Source organism: Gadus morhua, chromosome 17 (assembly GCF_902167405.1).
Source record: "Gadus morhua chromosome 17, gadMor3.0, whole genome shotgun sequence".
Classification (NCBI taxonomy): domain Eukaryota; kingdom Metazoa; phylum Chordata; class Actinopteri; order Gadiformes; family Gadidae; genus Gadus; species Gadus morhua.
Window position 1 is genome coordinate 4039008 of NC_044064.1, and position 21110 is coordinate 4060117.

At 42.8% G+C, this 21110-nt stretch overlaps 1 protein-coding gene across 7 annotated transcripts in view; it reads left to right on the forward strand.

Moving 5' to 3' along the window:
* Positions 1 to 3151: 3151 nt before the first annotated feature.
* Positions 3152 to 21110, forward strand: part of elavl2 (ELAV like neuron-specific RNA binding protein 2) — a 30226-nt gene continuing 12267 nt past the window's right edge. The window contains exons 1-5 of one of the 7 annotated variants that reach the window (XM_030338927.1): positions 3819 to 3834; positions 4139 to 4241; positions 15684 to 15774; positions 16854 to 17097; positions 20436 to 20539. In XM_030338927.1, coding sequence (XP_030194787.1) covers positions 15703 to 15774; positions 16854 to 17097; positions 20436 to 20539 — 420 coding nt within the window. In that variant the 5' untranslated portion in view covers positions 3819 to 3834; positions 4139 to 4241; positions 15684 to 15702. The other 6 variants (XM_030338925.1, XM_030338924.1, XM_030338923.1 and 3 more) reach the window with 6 other exon arrangements.

The following is a 21110-nucleotide window of genomic DNA, read 5'->3' on the forward strand; positions in this document are numbered from 1 at the left end:
ACACACACACACATGCACAGTTTCTCTGAAAAGGGGTACTGGGTGATGTCAGACCCTAAAAACCATTTCTACTTTAAAACCGGTGTGTTCAACATTGGCGTCAGCCATGTTGAACAGAGTGAAGGTGATTTGTCAGCAGTAATGAAGATGTTGAATTAAGTAGTCATTGGTTAGTATTATGCATTATTCCAGATATACACAAACGGAAGTAAAAAATACCTGCTTCCATACAGCAATAGTCATGAAATCTATCATATCATATCATCTATGATTTAAAATCCACCCATTCCCTTCCCCTGCCATCGTTGCTCGCTGTGAAACAAGCACAATAAATTATATATTTTCCCTTCGAATACAGCTCCTTTCTCTTTTACTTGGTTTGTTAAGTCTATCCCGGCGGTAACCAAATCCCCTGAAAAAGACTGAACACCACAATGACACAATGACGGACCCTTTGATACACAAACGTCTTCAGAGCAGCATAGATGGATGCCTCCGGCACGGGACGCCGTTGTCGAGACCAAAAGTCAGCGCAGAAGGAAAAAAAAGAAGTCGAAGAAGAAGTAAAAACACCAAAGGAGTTCCTCCCGAGCGTTCAGTGTGCGATGAGAGGGCAGGGGTCAAGGGTCAAGGGGGCCCTACTCTTGACATTCAGCGTCAGTGGAGTGGGCGAGAGCCATACGATGGGTGCTTATGAATTATCGGCCCAACAGAGGCAAGGAGGAGAAGATGGAGGGGTTGGGGGTTTGGATCCGGGGGGTTGCAAACGAGGGGTGTAAGGCCGCGGACGACAGCATTATGGAGATGGATTAGGTTAATGACCCACAGGGAGTGTGTCGACTCGAAACCTCCCTCCCCTCCTCCCCCTGTCTCAAAGGAGGCCTTTCATGCATTTGTGGTTGTGATATATGGACAATGACCTGATGCTACACCCTCATCCCCACCACCACCACCACCACCTTACCCCCTTGTTCTTGTTCACTCAGAGGTGGATGCTAATACCATCCCCTCCATTAAATCGATATTGGTTTACAATAAACAGTCCCTAGGGGAAGCCTTGTTGCCACCTTTTAGCCCCGTGATGGGCAATAAGTACTCTGTGACATAACAGCCACGATAATGCTCCCAAATGACTCTTTTTCTTTTTTTTAGGAAGCCGGTATTAGAAGTTCACCATGTAACACAAGCCCATCCGTATCAACCACGGTAACCTCAGCCGCAGGCCCAGGGAAACATAGAACAGAGAAGTAAGCCTGTGCAAATCCAGTTTTAGGCTCAGAATTATGTCTTCATTCTCTTTGACATCTTTCCTAAAGCTGGATACTTTTTTAAGCCAGCTATTGGATAGATTTGCAAAGAGCTTTGCGAACCGTTCCCTCCGCAGCACTGGCTTGTCCATGTTCTTTTTTTCAAAGAGCTACCTTTAAGGCCGGCCACGCCCCTTTTCCACTCCAAACTGGGTGTGGTCTGAAAATTGTTTGCCACACCAACAGGTTCCAGTTAGAATATACTGAGGGAGCTGCTATGGCTTCTTGTTTCCTCTCCCTATCGTTGTTTCGGCCCTGCTAACCTTGTTCAACACTATTAATTTCACTAAAAGCGTGCACTGGCGTGTATTTGTGCAAGTTTAAAGCTCAGCTGGGAAGGCTAATGCTGTTAGCCCAACAGGGTAGCTGCAGTGTGCAGTCTGCTAGCGTTAGCTTGTTTGCTACCAAGATGTTTGTTTTTGCACAGTTTGCTGGGTGTGGTGTAGCTAACCAGGAAAATGTGGGCCTAACCTGAAAGGGACATCTGCACAAGTCTGGTAAGATTGTTTCAATTATGGTCAATTTCTATTTTTCAATTGATTTATTTGTATGTCTACTGAAATGGCAGCCAGGACATTGGGTTTAACAGAGACTTCTACTTTATGTGTCTGAGCTTGGGAAACATGTTCTTGACTGGATTGCATCACATGCAGTTCCATGGTAGTTATCTCCTTAAATCAATTCAAAATGATTTAGTCATGGTGGTTTGAAAAGTGTCACACAATTAGTGCTCTATGAATTTAATGTTTGTTCTCTAACTAATGGTAAAGATGTCAATGTGTTTGACTTCAAAGTTTTATTTGGCTTATTTGTTCTGCAATGATTCAACATAATGGCATGTTTGCTGAATTGATTGGGTTTTAAATAGCCTAAACTTTTAACAGATTGCCTAAATTCATTGTATTGCTAATAACTAAATCTGCTATAGTTCAAAACTTATGGCCGGTGTAGGCCTTAAATGGGAACACAGTTATATCCAGGGTTTCTGCAAAAGGTTAGGCATTGCTTGAAAGACAATCTTCCTGTTTTTTTCTGATGGTTAGAGGGCTATAATAGAACCACTACTTGAATGTATGCTAATCGCAGCGCACAAATAACATGTTTGATAAAATACACTAATTAATAAACTATAAACAAGTGTTTGCTTTCCCCTTGATCATTTTTATTAGTATTGTCAGTTAAATTTCAATACTGAAGGATGAAGTGCAACTGAAGGGGAAAATGGAAAATGCATGAAGGAATTAGAGTAAAGGCATTTATTTAGTCTAGAATCACCTTCTTTGTCTAAAGAAGGTGGTAATGTGTTTTAGTCTACTGGCCTTCGATCGTTTGAGATTATTTAATACACAAATGGCCAATGAATTGAATAGATCACTTGCAAAAGTGTACAGCCAAGTAGTTTCAAATCAATGGGGAGAGAGCCAGACTGGTTGGTTAATTCATTCTTAAACTCCCCTGCCATTTTTTATGTATTTAAGTTGTGAGACCTTTCAGACGTTTAGGCTATATGTTTTCGTTTGAAAGCTGTTTCATTGGATACTTTGTTGTTTTCATTATTTATAATAATTTGTTTAATTAATTTGTATAATTTCTTTGTCATATGTTTATACATTTTACTGATAGGGCCTTGTATTTACTCGAACTGTTGCTCCACCCTTATAAACATCAACAAAAGCGAAGCGCAGTTAGAGCCTATATTGTCCCGTCTATTTTTTTTATTCCAGATCTCGTCGTAAGCTTTCTATGTAGAACCCAAACAAAGCCGGCGCGTCCTCAAGCTATCGCGAGATCAAAATGAAGGTATCCCATAGCTGCGGATTGTTTTGCGGCCGATGTTTTGAACGCACGAAGAGAGAGGGGGAGCATGCTTGGATGTGGCCTAGCTTATGCAGGAAATACGAGGGGGAGAAGACGACGTGGGAGGAAAAGTGCAACGTCAGAAACGAGGCTTTCGTTTTCCATGGTGCTGAAAAGAGCCGGTGCTGAAAGCAATTGCTATTGCAAGAAAGCGTGTGTGCGCGTGTGTGTGTGCGCACAATGTTGTGGAATTTGGCGATGGCGCAGGAGGAAAAACGTTTCGCCAAACGCATATGATGGTCTCCCAGGCATGGTTTAAATCCTCTGGAGCATCCACCTCGGTGTCGAGTCCGTAGCGGTGTAACGTCGCGCGTTCGCCTTCGCAGCCTATATGCTCACAACTCAAACCAATGCTATATTGTCACTCGCCATTCATTCTGCCGCGCTCCGACGTGCGCGCGCCTCGGCACGGCAGCCGTGGTGGCTTAAATCCCACATTAGGGAAATATTTGATCGTCTGAATGACTCGATAAGAGGACGAATTGCTTCTTTTTGTTGGTTAAAAAAAAAAGGGGGGTTTGCCCGAGGAGCGAGTCTTGGCGTCGCGGCAGCCAATTACATGGCCGCGCTGCCGCTGTGTGCATCACGGTGGGTTGGAGCTACTCCGGGTATGCTTCCGCGTGCATGCGCGCTCGTGTAGGTTGAATGGGTGCGAGGCGAGAGCGGAGAGGTATGGTCTCGCTGTGATACGGCCCTATATATGTGCGCTGACAGGACTATCTTCCTTTTAAAGTCAACCTTTTCCTTCCGCTGCTTTTCACTTAGTAATGTCGCGTATTTGTGTGGCGCACCTGTAAAGAGAGACGGGCAGAAGCCGACTTTTTTTAATGATTTGATTCGTTTTATTTCCTCTTTTTGTTTCCTTTTTTATTTGATGCATTTGCTGAAAGGAACCATTTGTGTATTTTTGATTTAATAAATATTTCATTCCCCCTCCCCTTCATTTTATCTTGTTTGTGTTATTTTTTTCCAAGTTTGAACTGAGATTGGAATCCCATCCTTTTACAAGCATTTGCCAGGTGATTGTCTCAGTGGTTGTTTGCCTAAGGACGTCCGTAACTTTCATTTATAGAAACGGTAAGATCCTTTACACATTTGCTCCTTTTTAACCAAACGATGTGTTGTGTGCAAATTGTCTTGAAGTCTGAGTTGAACCAAAACGTTGTCTCCACCGTATGCATGCATTTGTAGCTTTATCTTCAGCATGGCTATGGTTTTATTTATTTATTTCGGGGGGCTGTTCATTGTGTGGTGCGATGGCTTTCGCAACGGAATAGCTTCGGCAATATCAAAGTAGGCTGTACCTGCATACCTTTCGACCTGGACCCGTTACAACGACACCGGATTGCGCTCATGGCGAGTAGGCCTATGCAGGCTATCACATTATTATGCATATCGTGCAGTGTTAGAAGCAATATTGGACTGGATCTGAGAGTTACGCGAGTTCAGGTTATGTGTCATTTTGAGCATTTGAGTTTAGGACTTTCATTCATCTCGCGACTTGCCTTTATTAATATTTTGCCATTATGATGCACCTAGAATTTCCTTTTGTATAGGAGAAACATGCCTGTTCTATAAATCTGCAACAATCCTGGATTCGCGAGGTGGCATTACGTGGAGAGAAACCTGTATAGAAGAAATGCAATGTCTTCTGGATACTAGACCACATTATGTTAGGATGCAGTAGAGCTACCGGCGTATTGCAGCAGAAACCAAGAGCATGGCATTTAGTAGGCTGCAACCAGTACACTATACCACCCCTGCTATACTGTGATTCAATCACTTTTTTCTTTTAAATACTTAACTGTTTTTTGCACTGCTTAAATAGCACTATTTATCATTAACCTGCCCCATTCACTGAAGGTCACAAATACCTATCAGTGGTAAGGTAAACTGTTTTTGTAGCAGGCCCAGTTGAAGGTAGGCGAATCCTAACTCTAAAAGCATGTTTGGTCACCATTTTTTATTGTGTGAATCCCAATCAGGCATACATAAAGGAAATTGTTTAAAAAAACAACAGCCCTGCTTCTTCCTTCTGACTTGGGCTGGTTGACTTCAAATTAGGCAGCACCCAACACCCCGTTCTTGTGTGCAAACCCCGATGTTCCTCAGGACCCTATCAGTGATGGTCCAGTCCGAGCGTCGCTATTGGCTAAGCGGTCTGATTAGTTTACTTAGCGTGGGAACCTGCCCGCCACACTCCCCCACTTTCCACTGCGCAAACTTCTCGACAAAGCGATTGATGTCGTGCGGACGTCCTTCATAAAAAAAAGTATCTGCGATTCTTGTTCAACACATAACAGGTAAGACCACGGCCACACACACACACACGCCTTTCTCCATTAGAAGGTGAATGTTGCCCCCAAATTGCGGGGCTAGTTGGCCTACGTGGAGGCGTAATGTCACCTTAAAGTCCATCTGGGTTGCTTGTGAGGAGGAATTGTCGTGGCTGTGTTACGTTATGTAAGCACGAACAAATGTAGAACGAATGGTCGTACAGTTGTGCTCACTTTCGTAAACGTTATCTTTGACTCAGACAAACAATGGACCCGCTAGCCAATTATCCTGATAAGCTACGGTGTCGAAACTCATCGACACCCACCACCTCGTATCGTTTTAATAGATTCGCTATTGGGGGTTTATTTCTTCGTTTAATATCATGGCCTACTGTCTTTCAACGTCTTCGTAAGCCTACTTCGTTTTAAAGGCCAACATCGTTTGGGAATACCTCTGAATAAAGTATTTCCCAAACAGTATTGACTGACTCTCAAACAACGTGTGGGCTCAGGCTTGTAAATGCCCCCCCGCTAACTTTGCCTCGTTCCATTACATTGTATTTCGCCTCGTGGTTGAGCTAAATGCCATCGCTGCGTCACCCCTGGACGGCGCTCGTGGGGACACCTTACACAGGTGTCCGGGATTAACCAAACGAGCTCGCGCCTAACTCTACTATGGCGTCAACCCACAGGCATGCATTGGTTACCAAGTTAGCACGTATGTTACTCTAGTATGGCGCCAACCGCCATGGTAACCAAATGAACACGTTCTTGGCGTTACCATTGCGTTAACCAACAGTCATGTTAACCAAATGTACGTTACCGTGGCGTTAAACAAGTCTTGGTAATCAAATGAGCTCGTGCCAGACGTTACCGAGGCGTTAAAATAGGTTAGCGGTTGGTTAACCTTTCAGCCACAGGCCTCCGAGGAATCACGCTTTAAATAAAACGCCTTCCTCTTGTATGGGTTAATGGCTGCTCTACGGTTTGCTGTGCATGGGGTTTGCCAACATGTGTCGAAGTTGAATTTAATCTGAAAATGTCTTGAATATGTTGGCTATATGCGCCATGTTTTGTAAACCTAGCGCCTCTTAGCTCTTTTCCATTAGAAAAAGCAACAACGCCATTCGGTTTATTTAAACAATTATCAATTTTCAGGTGTTGGTCATGTTGACAGGGACATTTAATCCGATTTGAAAGTAGTCCCTAGCTTTTATGCACATATTTGAACAGTTTTCTTTCTTTAAATGGTTGTACTGCACTAGCTAGCTTCTTTTGAAGCTAGGATTTGGTTGGTCAAAAGTCAGAAGGTCGTGAATAGATAAGGTGTTGTCAAAGCAGCAAATCAAAGACTGACCGGCGATTTATTAGGAGGCTGCTGTGCTGACAACGTCATATGGGGTGGGAACATTGGAGGGGATGGTACTGGAAATGAAGGGTGTGGTGAACTTGAGGTTGGAGATGGGTGACTGGCCGCAGGGCCTGTGTGTGTGTGTGTGTGTGTGTGTGTGTGTGTGTGTGTGTGTGTGTGTGTGTGTGTGTGTGTGTGTGTGTGTGTGTGTGTGTGTGTGTGTGTGTGTGTGTGTGTGTGTGTGTGTGTGTGTGTGTGTGTGTGTGTGTGTTCATCTATTGATTGTGCTTTTCGATTAACTAGGCCACCTGTCTGTCCATTTAACAACATTAACTTAGTAGTAACTTTAACGGTATTATCTGTCCTCTACTACTTCCCAATCATTTGGTTAAGTGGGAATTCCCAGATGCTCGGCCCCAGATCCCAGGCATGTGTTCCCATAGGCCCTCATCAGGTTTCCTATCCCTTCCCCTATTTCAGGAGCTGTTTTGGGATAAAAGTGGGTATCTTGATGCATTTTCGAGCTCACACAATTCCCTCTCTAAATAAGGCCGCTGTGACAGCAACTCAAACGCGGGAAAGAGGCGACTTTCCAAAGGCCATTTTGAGAATAATCACTTAGTTTAGGTTGGAGGTTATCCAGTTTCTGGGTAACTTTTTTTATTTTTTAAATCATTAATTTATTGGCCTAATCTGAGCATAAATCTATGCCATCAACAGAAATATTATAGGCCTTTAATATTACACGGATCTTCTCAATGCCGTGGAACGATCCGTTCACTTGCATGGGTAGTAGACCGGTAACTTGTCAACCCCAGCGTCTTCCGTTGCTAAGCGACGTCAACGTCTTTGGCGGACTATTTCACTGCTGATCAACACTACGAATACTGGTAACGAATAAATTGTAAAAAGACACACCATGTGATGTTATTTTTTCGTTTTGGCAAGTAGCCGTGTAATAAGCGGGATAATGTATAGAACGTCGCCGGTCATTATCGATATGACCGGAGTTTTCCCGGTAATGACCGGCGTTCTATACATCATCCCTTACTATATATTTAGCAGAGTAGGTCTAAGAAACAAATGTGTACAAAGTTAGAAATGTATTAAAAAAATGTCGGGCTCGGTCTCATAATTAATAGTTAATGTGTCGGGACGGTCCGGGCTCGGACAGAACGTGCATGGGCTCGGGCCGGGTCGGGCTTGATTTTCTGGGTCCGATTTAAGCTCTACAATAGGGGTGTATATATGGGACAAGGAGTTTTTTGTTAACAATCAGTCAAAAAGGCAGGTAGAGTAGTTGTCTCCTTCACTGTGTGTGTGTGTGTGTGTGTGTGTGTGTGTGTGTCCATTCCATCACTGCTGTAGATCTGCAGCTTTTAACCTTTGCTTGCTCGCAATAGTGTTCCCTATTCAGTAGGCCTTCAGACTCGTTATTCATTATATCATGATGTTGTGGCAATATATATGTGTAACTGGAATTCATTATCGGCTGAATATTCATAATTTCCGGTCATGGAGGCTGTGTCAATATTAAAAGATCTACTTCATGACGTTCTGTAACAAACACGTCAATCATTACTTCCACCAGGTGTTCCTCATGTACTCGAAGGATACGTGTGGGCAATGCTGTGTATGTGTGTGCACGTGTATCAGCATGGTAATGGCTAGTATTGAGTAGTGCTGCATCACCATTTTGCATCATGCGCTATAATGCTACACCCTTTAGCCTCATCATACAGGGATTGGGTCGTACAGTGCCATCATCTGATGGCACTAGGCTAGATTGTGTATCAGGTTGGTTTATTTTTCTTCGTCTTCAGTTTCATGTTGTTTCAAGTCTAGGTCTTTTATGGGGAATTTGCTATGCTTATCTGATCAATTGATTCCCTGTCCTTGCTTTCCCAAAATGTAGTGTAATAAAGCAGTTTTACAATATTGTTTTGTTTAGGCCTAGACGCACACAAGCAAATGTACCTTTTTCCAGTTCACTGAATGGTTTTCTAATTTTTTTTGGACTTCTCAACAGTCCATCAGTAGTAGACAACTTTGTTTCAAAAGTTGTGTTCTACTGATGGTAGTACCATCAGTAGTACAATCAAACCATAATTTATAAGAGTATCTAACTGATTTATTATTGGTGTCGGAAACGGAGCAATTTCTTCACACTTGCTCTCCCGCCAAGGTTTAGTTTACAAGATGCAGAGGAACTAGTGCTGTACCTTGGTCACAAATGCAGGCCAAAACTGTTAGTTCTTTCTACAGCAAATCAACCGCGAGCATAACTCAATTGGTATTCCTCACATGGATTGTTTCCTTCATAGTAGCATTGCATGCCAAAGCCTTCCCCTCCCTCTGTGAAAGGCCAGTGGGATCTGAACCAGCAACTAAACGCGCCGCACTATTAAATGTAGCGTTAAACGCAAAGGCTGCAGAGTGGGGGGCCTAAAACCGAGGCAGCAGCGGCTGTGTTGATCCTGGCAGGGACAGAGACGAGGGTCCTCGTACTGCTCTCGCTGGGTGTGTATTTTGATAAACTGCTCGGGTATGCCTCAGGGGGAGCAAGATGCTCCGTGCTGAAATGCCAGCTCCGAGAGGAGAGGGCCGCTCCCTCTGAAGCCAAGCGCGGAGACTCGGGAAGGGGGGCCCCACGCCAAACGTCCTCTTCCAAGTGTTTTTATCGAAGGAGATATTTCTGCCTTTGGCCCGGTCCATGCCACCAGGGACAATAGCGCATGTTTACACTTTGAACTCCTAATGGAAGGTAAAGCACAACTCTCCTGACCCTGGCAGTCTTCGGCCTTGTTTTGTTATCGCTGAAAATAGGTTGTTCCTCGGCTGTAGCTCGCGCGTAAGTAAAGATTTAAAAAAGAAAAAAAAAAAAATCTTTGGTGTTTTGGCAGGTGCACCTTTTGGCATTCGGGATGTCAGACAATGGGCAATCGAACTGTCGGCGGCTGACTCCGATATGTGCTGATTTGCAGAAGTACACTACCCACCTGTGTGGAACTTCCAGGCAAATAACAGATGGAGGGAGCTGTGGGAGGGCTCGGTTGAGCTGTGAACTCGAAGCCCACAGAGATGTGTGGAGTGGAGAGCAGCGAGCATATTTTGAGAGTACAGTTTGACTGTGCGTCTGGCACACGAGGCCCGCTTAATGACACTTAAGATTCAGACTTCATTTATAACCCCCTTTTTCCAAATGGTGCTTTTAATTATTTTCTATTTTTAATGAAGATATTTCTGGAAAACCGAAGAATCGTAATGTTGTGCAATGTGAGACTTGTCTCCTGTAAAACGCAGGTGAATGCCGTGGCAGAAAGCGTTTGTTTATGAATTCAGTCATGTGATTGCTTATTCAAGTCTATCCTCGCTGGTATGCACTGACAACCTGCCATCAAACGAACAGAAGGCACTTCACACTCATGGATTGGCACTTTACTTGGTGTTTTTCTGTTCCTAATCAGTTGTAAACAAGTATAAAATAAAATAGCCTGACATAATGAAAACAGCATTATATATTGGTTTCCTAATGCGTTTCCAACATTCATTTGTATTGACATTATACACCTTCATTACATTTGCATATGTGTAGTAAGGAATAATGGTTTGGTTTTAGTCTTTAATTTAGTTTAATCTTTTTAATTGGCAAACAAACATTTTTGAATGACTTGTGTTGATCTTAAAGCTGCTTTTCGGATTCTAAAGGCTGTTGGCGATGTCATTAGATGAAATCCTCAGGAAAGAGGGTGCTGTATTTGCTCAGTGATTTCTAATGAGATGGAACTAGGTTTTCATAACATTCAAAATCTTAATTTCATCAAACTTCACAGCTATTCTTAATGACCCAACTACTGTCATTGTGTAGAATACGGTACATTTAAATTGCTGTCCACTTGCAATCAAAATAAAGCTTTTGGCATGCTTGCATACGCATAAGTCCAATGGGATGTTGTCCTTGGCATTATGGGGTGTTGGGTTTATTAAAAGTTGTGTTTCAGGGTATCCCTGCCTAGTGTTTACCAAAAGCCTACTGTTCAGATTGCCCATTGTAAACCATGTTTTTCTTGTTAATTAAATTGTTTTCATGCAATGCAAGATTGTTATTACAAGGCTGGTGGCACACAAACTGAAATCTGGGCGAACGGCCGTTTCCCTTTCTTTGCCTCATATTAGTTTTTTCGCCCGATCATGGTGCTGGAGGCAAGGATTGGTTAGCGAGTAATTGGCTACCACAAACTGGGCCAGCCGTGCTAAACTGTTATGAAGTGTCTTGAATCAACACAGCGTAGACTGGCCACTGTAGAAATTGAGATGGTAACGGAGTAAACAAAGTTTATACACAGTCAAATCCCCTTCAGTTTCAGACACTGTCTTCAGTAGATCTCCAATGAAAGGGAAACAAGGCGTCACTCTGCCCCTTGCAGCTTTTGGTATACACCTCCCTCCCCCCTCCCCAGTTCTGGTGCAAGGTAGGACCGCTGGACCGTAGATTAGGTTGTATTTGACACTCCAGGATGGATCTTTTCATGCTTTGACGATGTGCATTACCTGTGAATTAATAAGAATAAATTATATATATTTATGCTTCATGCTATATATGTGACAGGGAGGAGGTTTGTGCTCAATTGAATCTCGTGATGACCTTGTGTCCCGAGTTTCTTTCTTTTTGACCACTGATTGAATATAGACTACCAGTGAGATGGGAGAGGATAATTTTTTGTTGGCTGTAGCATATTCCATTTTTGACCTGTCAATCTGAAGGCACGGATATTTATATCGTATTGACGATATTTTTATTATAGAAAAACCCTTTAACTTGCTGTGCTTGAAATGTGAAAATGCCATCAGTTGTACTGCTTTGATTGAACATCAACTTGGAGACAATGATCCTAGCTGGCAGATAAACATTTTCATCTAACTGTCACTCTGGATGATGGAGAATAATGTTAATGTCGAACCCTGCTGCAGAGGGCGTTAGGAAATGCTTACTTGGCAACTCGAGCAGGAAATGAAATGTGCCCTTTTAGTGTTTAGTCTGATTAAAAAGCAAACTCTGCTGTATAAATATTGATCTCTGCATAATGTATTACTGCCACATACAGAAATTCTATAAACATAGCCTATATTAGGTTATGTATGTACCAAACTGAGCTTGTATGTATTTTCTCTCTATATCTCACTTTAATATGCTTCCTTATCAAATATAAATGCTTTTAGGCCTACTTGTAGGGCTCATCATTTTAATTGGTCTGAACTGCAGCTCTGTTCTATAACAATTTGGTTTTAGAACGGAAATCTGACCAAAGATCCATATGGCAACAATAATTATTTTTATAATCTTTGCAATATTGCCTCAACTCATAGATGAAGTCAGCCATATGCACATTCCAGAAGAAAATCTTACTGTTGCCAAACGAAAATGTTGGCTGTGGGAGGCAGTGGGGCTGCTGAAATCATTAAACATTGGGAAGTAATATAGTGCAAAACATTAATTTTATAGCAGTACAGTAGTGGTTATTTATGTGGTCTTTTTTTTATTTTTTATTTAGTCCTAAATGTGTCTCCTTATATACCCCCAGTCAAATATTGTACTTTAGGGAAAAGCCTTTTTAAAATCTGATGCCAGCTAATTCCCCCATAGGCAATCAAACTGAATAAAAGCTATGTAAATGCTTCTACCCAAACAAAGACTGGCATTTGTCTTTCAATCATACAGAAGTGAATTTTTAAAAACCAATTCCAATGTCAGGCTGTTGCCAGTGGCAACGTTTTCTTTCTTGTTTGCGCTTTTGTACTTAAAGGAGTGGGTTGCAGCTATTCATGAGTGTATACACCTCCCATTACCCGTAATATTGAACAATTTAAAGCTAGGCTATCGAGGGTGCCTAAAGCAATATGCTCTAACCAGAAAGCTAATGTTGTTGCATTTCTCTGCGAGTCTTACTTCACTGGAGGCAGGTCGGTGGGGCTGACCCACTCGGGGGAAAAACACAAACTGGAGGCAGTTTGTGTTTAAAGGACGTGTCAGACTGACATCTCTGTCTCCTTTATCAAGACCTAATGAATGTTCGCTTGCTTTTCTGAATGCCGTTTTAATTTGTACCATTTTGAGCTGCAAATACGTGTCACAACTGTTGCACACAATGCACTTTTGTCTAAAAGGCAACCAGGGGGCAGTAAGAATTCACGCTTTTGCCTGTTTTAGATTCATGATTAGGTTGAGCTGTATTGTCGTTATTCAGAGTACAGGTACAAAGCCGACTGCATGCAGTAAGCATCGAACCAGGAGTGCAAATGTATTATTTGCAGATGTACAGGAAAGAGCTGCAGCAATACTTAAGCAAAGTAACGCTATATTTTACAATATGTACTGTGATGCATAGTGTTGCAGTATGCAATCAAATTGTCAACTGTGTTCCTTCTCGTTGTAATCCTTATGAGCAAAGACTTGGATGCATCTAATTGGTGGTGTGGCTCTGCTAGGTGGAACTACTTTGTCTCCATTACATTTTGGGGCATCTTTCCAGGAAGCCACCCAATCCAGGCTTTTCCACGGCTGTCTATAAGTGAGACATAGCTATATGACCTACTGCCCATATTGTATGTCATGATCTACATTTGATGCAACAAAATGCCTACTATTGGGGTCAAATAAAATAGGCAAATATGTATACCGTAATATAATGTAAATATTACCATGCATTAAACATTTGGCGGTTTCCATGGATATGCAGAGCTGTTTGATTATGCAGGTATTCACACCGTATCAATTATCGTCAAACAATGAGGTTTCTATAGATAGACAATTTGGAAGTGTAGGTTTCATTAGGTGGTAAAATACAGTTCATTTTGGTGCAACATTAAGACAGTACAGTTCATTGTAATTATCTAAATTACGGAGCTGCTTAATCATGAGTATAAACTGAGCATGTTGAGAGGTAATTAGCTATGCCTTATATAACACCCCAGTGAGTGATTTATTTATATTTTACCAAAAGGTAAATTTCATGAAAACGTACTTTAACCGTATAAAAATATAAAACTGCATAATAATGTATATAATACATGCTTGTGCATTTAATCGCTGAAATAAGCATACTTTGTAGCTACTGTATTGAGCAGCATGTTGTTTGGTTAGACGCCTGCTGAACTAGTTTATTATTTTGAATTCATTATTTTCTCACAGACATACCTTGTTAACAACACTTATCCCTACATTTAGAGCGAATCACTTACATTAGAACAAATTAAACTTGGCAAAAAAAGGACTAGAAATTTGCAAAAAAACAATCTTGGGGGTACCGAGATCACAAGTTTTTAGCAACTACTTCTGGGATGTAAATATTACCATGCATCAAACATTTGGCGGTTTCCATGGATATGCAGAGCTGTTTGATTATGCAGGTATTCACACCGTATCAATTATCGTCAAACAATGAGGTTTCTATAGATAGACAATTTGGAAGTGTAGGTTTCATTAGGTGGTTAAATACAGTTCATTTTGGTGCAACATTAAGACAGTACAGTTCATTGTAATTATCTAAATTACGGAGCTGCTTAATCATGAGTATAAACTGAGCATGTTGAGAGGTAATTAGCTATGCCTTATATAACACCCCAGTGAGTGATTTATTTATATTTTACCAAAAGGTAAATTTCATGAAAACGTACTTTAACCGTATAAAAATATAAAACTGCATAATAATGTATATAATACATGCTTGTGCATTTAATCGCTGAAATAAGCATACTTTGTAGCTACTGTATTGAGCAGCATGTTGTTTGGTTAGACGCCTGCTGAACTAGTTTATTATTTTGAATTCATTATTTTCTCACAGACATACCTTGTTAACAACACTTATCACTTACATTTAGAGCGAATCACTTACATTAGAACAAATTAAACTTGGCAAAAAAAGGACTAGAAATTTGCAAAGAAACAATCTTGGGGGTACCGAGATCACAAGTTTTTAGCAACTACTTCTGGGATCCGCAGGCACATGTCACACATGTGCTGTGATGACTCAATATCGACAAATCTGATTGGCTTACATAAGGTGCCATTTATGTAACGGCAGCTTCATTGGCAGAAACATCACACAGCAAAAATGATGTTTGTTTTGCTTTGACCCAGAAGTTGCAATGCACGATTATATGGTCTGTGGATTTTAAGGGATACGCCTATATATCTGTACATTTTGGTCTGACAGTTTTTCTCAGATCCAGATGAGTTGTTTTAAATCCAAAATCATGATCTTGCGTCGAGAGCGGGAGTTTGCTGGGTTAGCATTAGGTGATTAGGTGAGCAGACATCTAGCATTAGATGGCTACTGAAAGCAAGAGCAGTTGGGAGTGCCAGTAACAACGCAACAAGATTGTAGTTTGCCTAGAAATGCTGATATTCCTGCCCCATTTCCAGAGCTGTGATTACAAGGCTACCTGGGGTGGGCCGCAGACTGATAACCCCCCCGTGCAGACCGCCCAGCCAGGACCAGCTCATAATAAACCTCTACGCCAGTGGCCACATTTAAGAGGAAGCACTCTCTTCCCCCCCCTCCACTCAACTTTTCATGTGGGAAACCCTGCCAACCACTTCACTAATTGCGTTCATAATGCTTGTTGTCCCTGCCTGGGGGCCAGATTTTCTTCTATTGACCGAAAATGTACTAATGCTCTGAATTGTCCTGCTGAACATGAAGTGTGACTAAGGGGAACCGTTGTGAAACGTACCTCTCCTCCGGCCGTAACCGAGCTGCACACAGCCAGCGTGTGGAGAAGTGGCCTGTTTCCCCTTCTCAGCCAACGCGATCGCCGCCGCCAGCTGCTGCTGTTTCTATCTTCTGGTGGTTCTAACGTCGTGTTTTCTGTTTTTGTGTCCACATTTTGCAGACGGCAACTCCAAACTAACATGGCAGTCAGACTGTGCGACGTGGCTTCCCTGCTTAGGAGTGGTTCGTGGGCGGCCGAGCCTTGGACCGGGGTGAGTGGCTCTCCTCCTCCTGAATACGCTCAGGCCCGTCGTCTCCGTGCCATACCCATCATCTCCCTAGCCGTAACTGGCCACCCTCACAACGGCACGAATACTGTGTTTTTGGCATCTTATTTTTAGCTTTGATGGAAAGCTGCTGAAGCCTTATCGTTAAGTGACGTGTTGGTGTGGTTTTAAAATGACCGTGACTGACTGATATCGACGTGGTAACTCTCTGGGCATGATATTGCCGATGCACACACAAGAACAAAAAATTGGCCTTGTCAAAATGTGAATGGCTGAGCATAATGTGGACAGGGTGTGTGGTTGTTCATGCATGGGTTCTGTGCAAATTGCTGGCCGTGTTCTGAAAGCACGACTCTTCGCACAAGCTTAAACGGCTTGGTTTTGAATAATATTACTATGTTGTTGTTTTCTGATGCAGAGAGGTGGAGGGGTTGGTTTATTAGAACTGATGACTGACTAACAATGTAAAAAAATTGGGATGACAAAAAATCCTTATAAATAAAACTAAACTTTATCTGACAGATCGTTGGTAAAGCCTTCCTCTGCCTCTTGAACACATTTATCCCGTCGCTGCGCTGACAAGTGAAACGACAATTTCATGTTCATTATTACTTTAACTTGTGGGAGGGACAATCGTTTGCTCTGCCAAAAATAAAACAACTGCATTCAGATCAGTACCAATTATGCTCTTGAGAAATGCCTCAATATTGCACCCGGAATTGTCTAAAAAGCATTCATTAATTTTGCTTCCCAAGTTCCATAGTTTTAGAGTTCTGAAAGTCCAAAAGGATGTGCCAGAAGAGTGTGTACTGCTCTAGTTAATCATAATATTTACAACACACGGGAAGAAAACACACGGAAATGACCTGAATTAGTGTTTAGTAACACATTTCCGGTAGCATTGGGTTTATTCCTGTGCTCATTAAAACGCCACTCGACCGTGAAAGAAAAGACATCCTTTTTTGACTGTTCCTGCCTCTTTGAGTCCTGTGCTTACTCCAAGTGCCTTTTCCTCTTTTTAATTACCATGCGGCTCTGACTCTGAATTCCTTGTGCCTCTTTAGCAGGTAATTGCTGCCATGGAAACACAGCTGTCCAACGGGCCGACGTGCAACAACACGAGCAACGGTCCCTCCACCATCTCAAACAACTGCTCCTCCCCTGTGGAGTCGGGGAGCATAGAGGACAGTAAAACCAACTTGATAGTCAACTATCTGCCTCAGAACATGACTCAGGAAGAGCTCAAGAGTCTGTTTGGTAGCATCGGGGAGATTGAGTCTTGTAAACTTGTTCGAGACAAAATAACAGGTAATGAGAAATAACGCGTGTGTTTTTCTGTGTCCGTGTGTGTTTGTGTGTTTGCCTGAGTGTGTATGCTTTTGCATGTTTGTGTTGATATATTGACAAAGTGACTGAAAATCATCTTTTAACACTAATGGACACACAGGTCTGTCCGGCCTTGCCACAGATTTTTTTTTACGTAAATTTAAAATGTCTGCATCCTCGATTTAATCAAGGCTTTGAACAGAATTTGAACATCCCCTCATTTCCAATTTATATGATTGATTGTAACTTTATTTTTAATTTCGAACTGGAGGCAAATCGAATGGCTTCTTAAATTGGCTGTCATCGTAAAAGCTTAGCATCAGGAATCCATTCACTCAATGCAGGGTCTCCTGGTTTGTTATTTTCAGCCGTCAGTTTAGCAGTCAAGGGCTGAGCCTTTCCTTTCTGATGAGTTCATGGCAAAATGGCGTTGCAATTAATTAGCCGGTCACATATAGATTCCTGTCGGCGCATTACAATGGCTGGTGTCTGACGTACGTGTGTGGGGCCCGATATGAAGGAGAATCACTTCAGAGGCAGCCCAGTAGCTGCCTGCTGACAAGCCTCTGTGCTGTGCGTCGTCAGAGGTTGGCTGCGGCCTCTAGATATATATATAAAATGTGAGCATTTTTAAATAGTGCTTGCAGTAGCGGTCAAGGATGTTTAGGCTCATTATGGCTGGCTTATAAGTCTGCCTGGTCCTCTGGGACTAAGTGTATCCAGCCCTTTTAGGGAGAATAAGTCTGAATTGCCACAGATTATACTGTTTACTAGTGAATGTGAGGTACATTTGTAAACCATGGAGGATTTATTTTCCAAAGAGAGGTCTATTGGAATATAAATTAGAATTTTATACTGCTGTTGAATGAGTGCAGCCGACTCTGGCAGCAAGCGCCTGGGTTCCCAAAATAAATGTTAGATATTCCATTGTCCACCTCGTCTGAGCCTTGTGTGGCGACAGAGGTCGTGGACCTCTAGGACCAGAGTGCTGTGTCTCAGCTGCTTCTCATCATCCCTACAGTTGTGCTGAATGTATTCTCTCTAAATACAGACTGTTCGTTAAGGTGTACCCATTACTGATGCTGCAGAAACTGGGCTGGTCTGTCTTTTGTAGTGGAACTATAAACGGTAGCCCTAGGATGAGGAAAGTGTTTACGGTTTTACTAAATGTAATTTCATTCACTTTAGCTTCTGTCGTTGGAACACGAGAGGTGAGGGGGGGTATTCAGTTGGTTGCAATCTACAACATCACCCCTAGATGTCACTAAATCCTACCCACGCTACCTTTTAAATACTTTAGGCCATGAATGGTAGAAGTACTTAACGATGCATTAATGATGCCGGACACGATGTGTATTTCATTCGACCATCGAGTTTAATAAAAAGGCAAAGGATAGCACAAAGAATGATACATTTTTAAGATATTCAATTATACAATTTGATATCGAGCTATAGTGCAAAGGTTGTTTCAGTTTCTCACGCCTGCATAGTTCTAAAAGACGAGCAGTCAAAATATTTTGGTTACTCAAATAGAAATGTTAAAGTAGACACCTTTGAGATGTGTGCTTATAGGCTGCTAGCTGGAAAATCTTTCAATGAATATATTTGAAATTGAAAGTCCTGCTGCGAACTGCAAAGCTGGGAGCGTTTCTTATTTTTCACCGCTGTCAAAATATATTATAAGGCAGAAGTTGGTTCGCAAAGACTTCTGTATACTTTCTACATAGTGTCCTGATTACAATTTCCCTGCACCATCAGATTAAATCAGAGTTGCATGTTTCCCCTTTTCCTTATTTTACTTAAAAATTAACATGAATGTGGGGGCTGAGAAGAAGCCAGATATTTAAACACATCTTACCCGTCTTCACTACTGCTGTGTGGCAGACAGTCGACCAGTAATTTTGCAGAGCCTTTCGGGCGCATTACGCGCGGATGGTGCCTGGCTTCAGTCTTAATACTGCACAACACGCATTATAACCCCTCCTCCAGCTCAGCCGCCTTGTTTCTCCTACCCCCATTCGCCCGCCCCTGTGGCAGTGTGTTAAATCCAGCCTGCATGGGCGCTGGTGTCATGTCTGATAAGTAATCAGCCGAGTGCGAGCTGCGTGTCTTGCTCTTAGAATCCTCGAAGGCTCCTCTGCCTCCTTTGGACGCGAGACTGTAGGCCTACGGTGTCACCACTGGCTGCGTGCATCCTCCTCCTCATCAAGACGTCCCTCCAGGTCTCTCGACGTTCCCGCTACGAGAAGGGGCTCGGGTCTTGATTGCTCTGAAGGGCATGTGCTTTTTTTTTTTTTTTTGCCATAATGCAGTGATTGGCCCACTTCTCAGCTCCCAGCATTATATGGACTTACACACGTACGCACGCACAGAAGAGGCTGGCTGGAGTGTGACGTGGCCAAAGGCAACATGTTCTTCATCACTCCTCGTCCTCCCTGGGATGGAAATGTAGTGGATGTGGTGACACAATGAGAACAGAGACTAGTGGTAATATCCCAGTGGTGTTCCTCTATACTGAGCATTACAGTATATGCTAGTATTCCTACCACTACCGGTCTTGCAGTCATACGTTGATGACAATGTGGATTTATATTCCGAGTTATGAATAGGATGATTGAAGTGCAGTCAACGATCTAAGGCGTGTTGATTTGTGGGTTGTGACAATAAGGAAACAAATAAAAATCGGACTTGAATGGAGCAAATGCATTTTTGTCGTGTAATATCCGGAATGGCTAAAAAACGATGTATAGAATACAAATAGGGAAGGAATTTTCAGCGGCCTATAATTGTACATTTCTAATTGATGCCCTCACTCTGTAGCATGTTGCGGTCGGTGAACCACGACAGGGCTTTCAGAGCACATGCTATGGAAGCGAAAACACTGTCTTGGTTCAGAAGACAACGCTGTATACGGCGTCTTCGCTTCTCCCTTTGTCCTAATTTGCTGCAACCATCCGTGCAGCTGAACTCGTCCAGCGGGCGTGCGAGTGTGCGTGTGTGTGTGTGTGTGTGTTACACCATGCCGGTCTGAGTTTTGATTCGGTTCTCGGAAAAGAAATGTGTTGGAATTCCTCTTCAATGACAGAAATACACGCTCTATTCATTTGTGTCTGCTGGTAGTACAATTACCCGTCATGGACCACAGTTTTTATCGAACCAAGAGAGACATTTGCTCCTCTACTCTCAAATAATTTGCTCAAATAACCTCCTCTACTCTATTACCAGGAAGCTGTGCTTTTTATATCCAGGCTACCTCTCTTCTACTTCACTGTCAATCATACACAATTCTGATTTTACTTTCTTCTATCTTTCCTTTGCAGGGCAAAGTCTCGGCTATGGATTTGTGAATTACGTGGATCCGAAAGATGCAGAAAAAGCCATCAATACCTTAAACGGCCTGAGACTTCAGACTAAAACCATCAAGGTAAGGCTACATTGCGCCGTGGATCTGTTTGCGTGTTCCTTAATGCGTGAACCACAATGGGTCTCTTATGCCACAGAGCCATTTGATTCCCTGTCAACATCCAGCAGTCCTCTCATTCAATCATCCGCAGAGCAGCGTTCGAGAGATGCCTCGCTCCCCGTCGATGCCTAGCAGCCTATTGTTAATCTGGGCACAGCCCGGCTCGCCATGGCGGCCTCAACTAGAGCAGAACGGTTTCTATGGTTGCATGTGCTGCTGCTGCTGCTGCTGCCGCTGCTGCAGAGCCCGGGCGCATGATGCCAGGAGGGAGGGCGGTGGCGGCGGCCATTAGCATTCATCAGGCACCAGGGCCCCTGTGCTGCCGGTGGAGAAACTCATTTGCTTTATATAGTGTAGCGGTACTTGTGTAGGATCAAATTATCGGGGTGGGGGCGCTTTCTGTGCGCGGGGACCTCTGCGAGGCATTAGGGGAACGGGCCGAAAAGCCCACGACCAGAACAGCCTTCTTGGCGGTAATATATTTAATGATTTTGATAACAAGTAAAATCAATCTTGCGTACAGCCGTGTCTT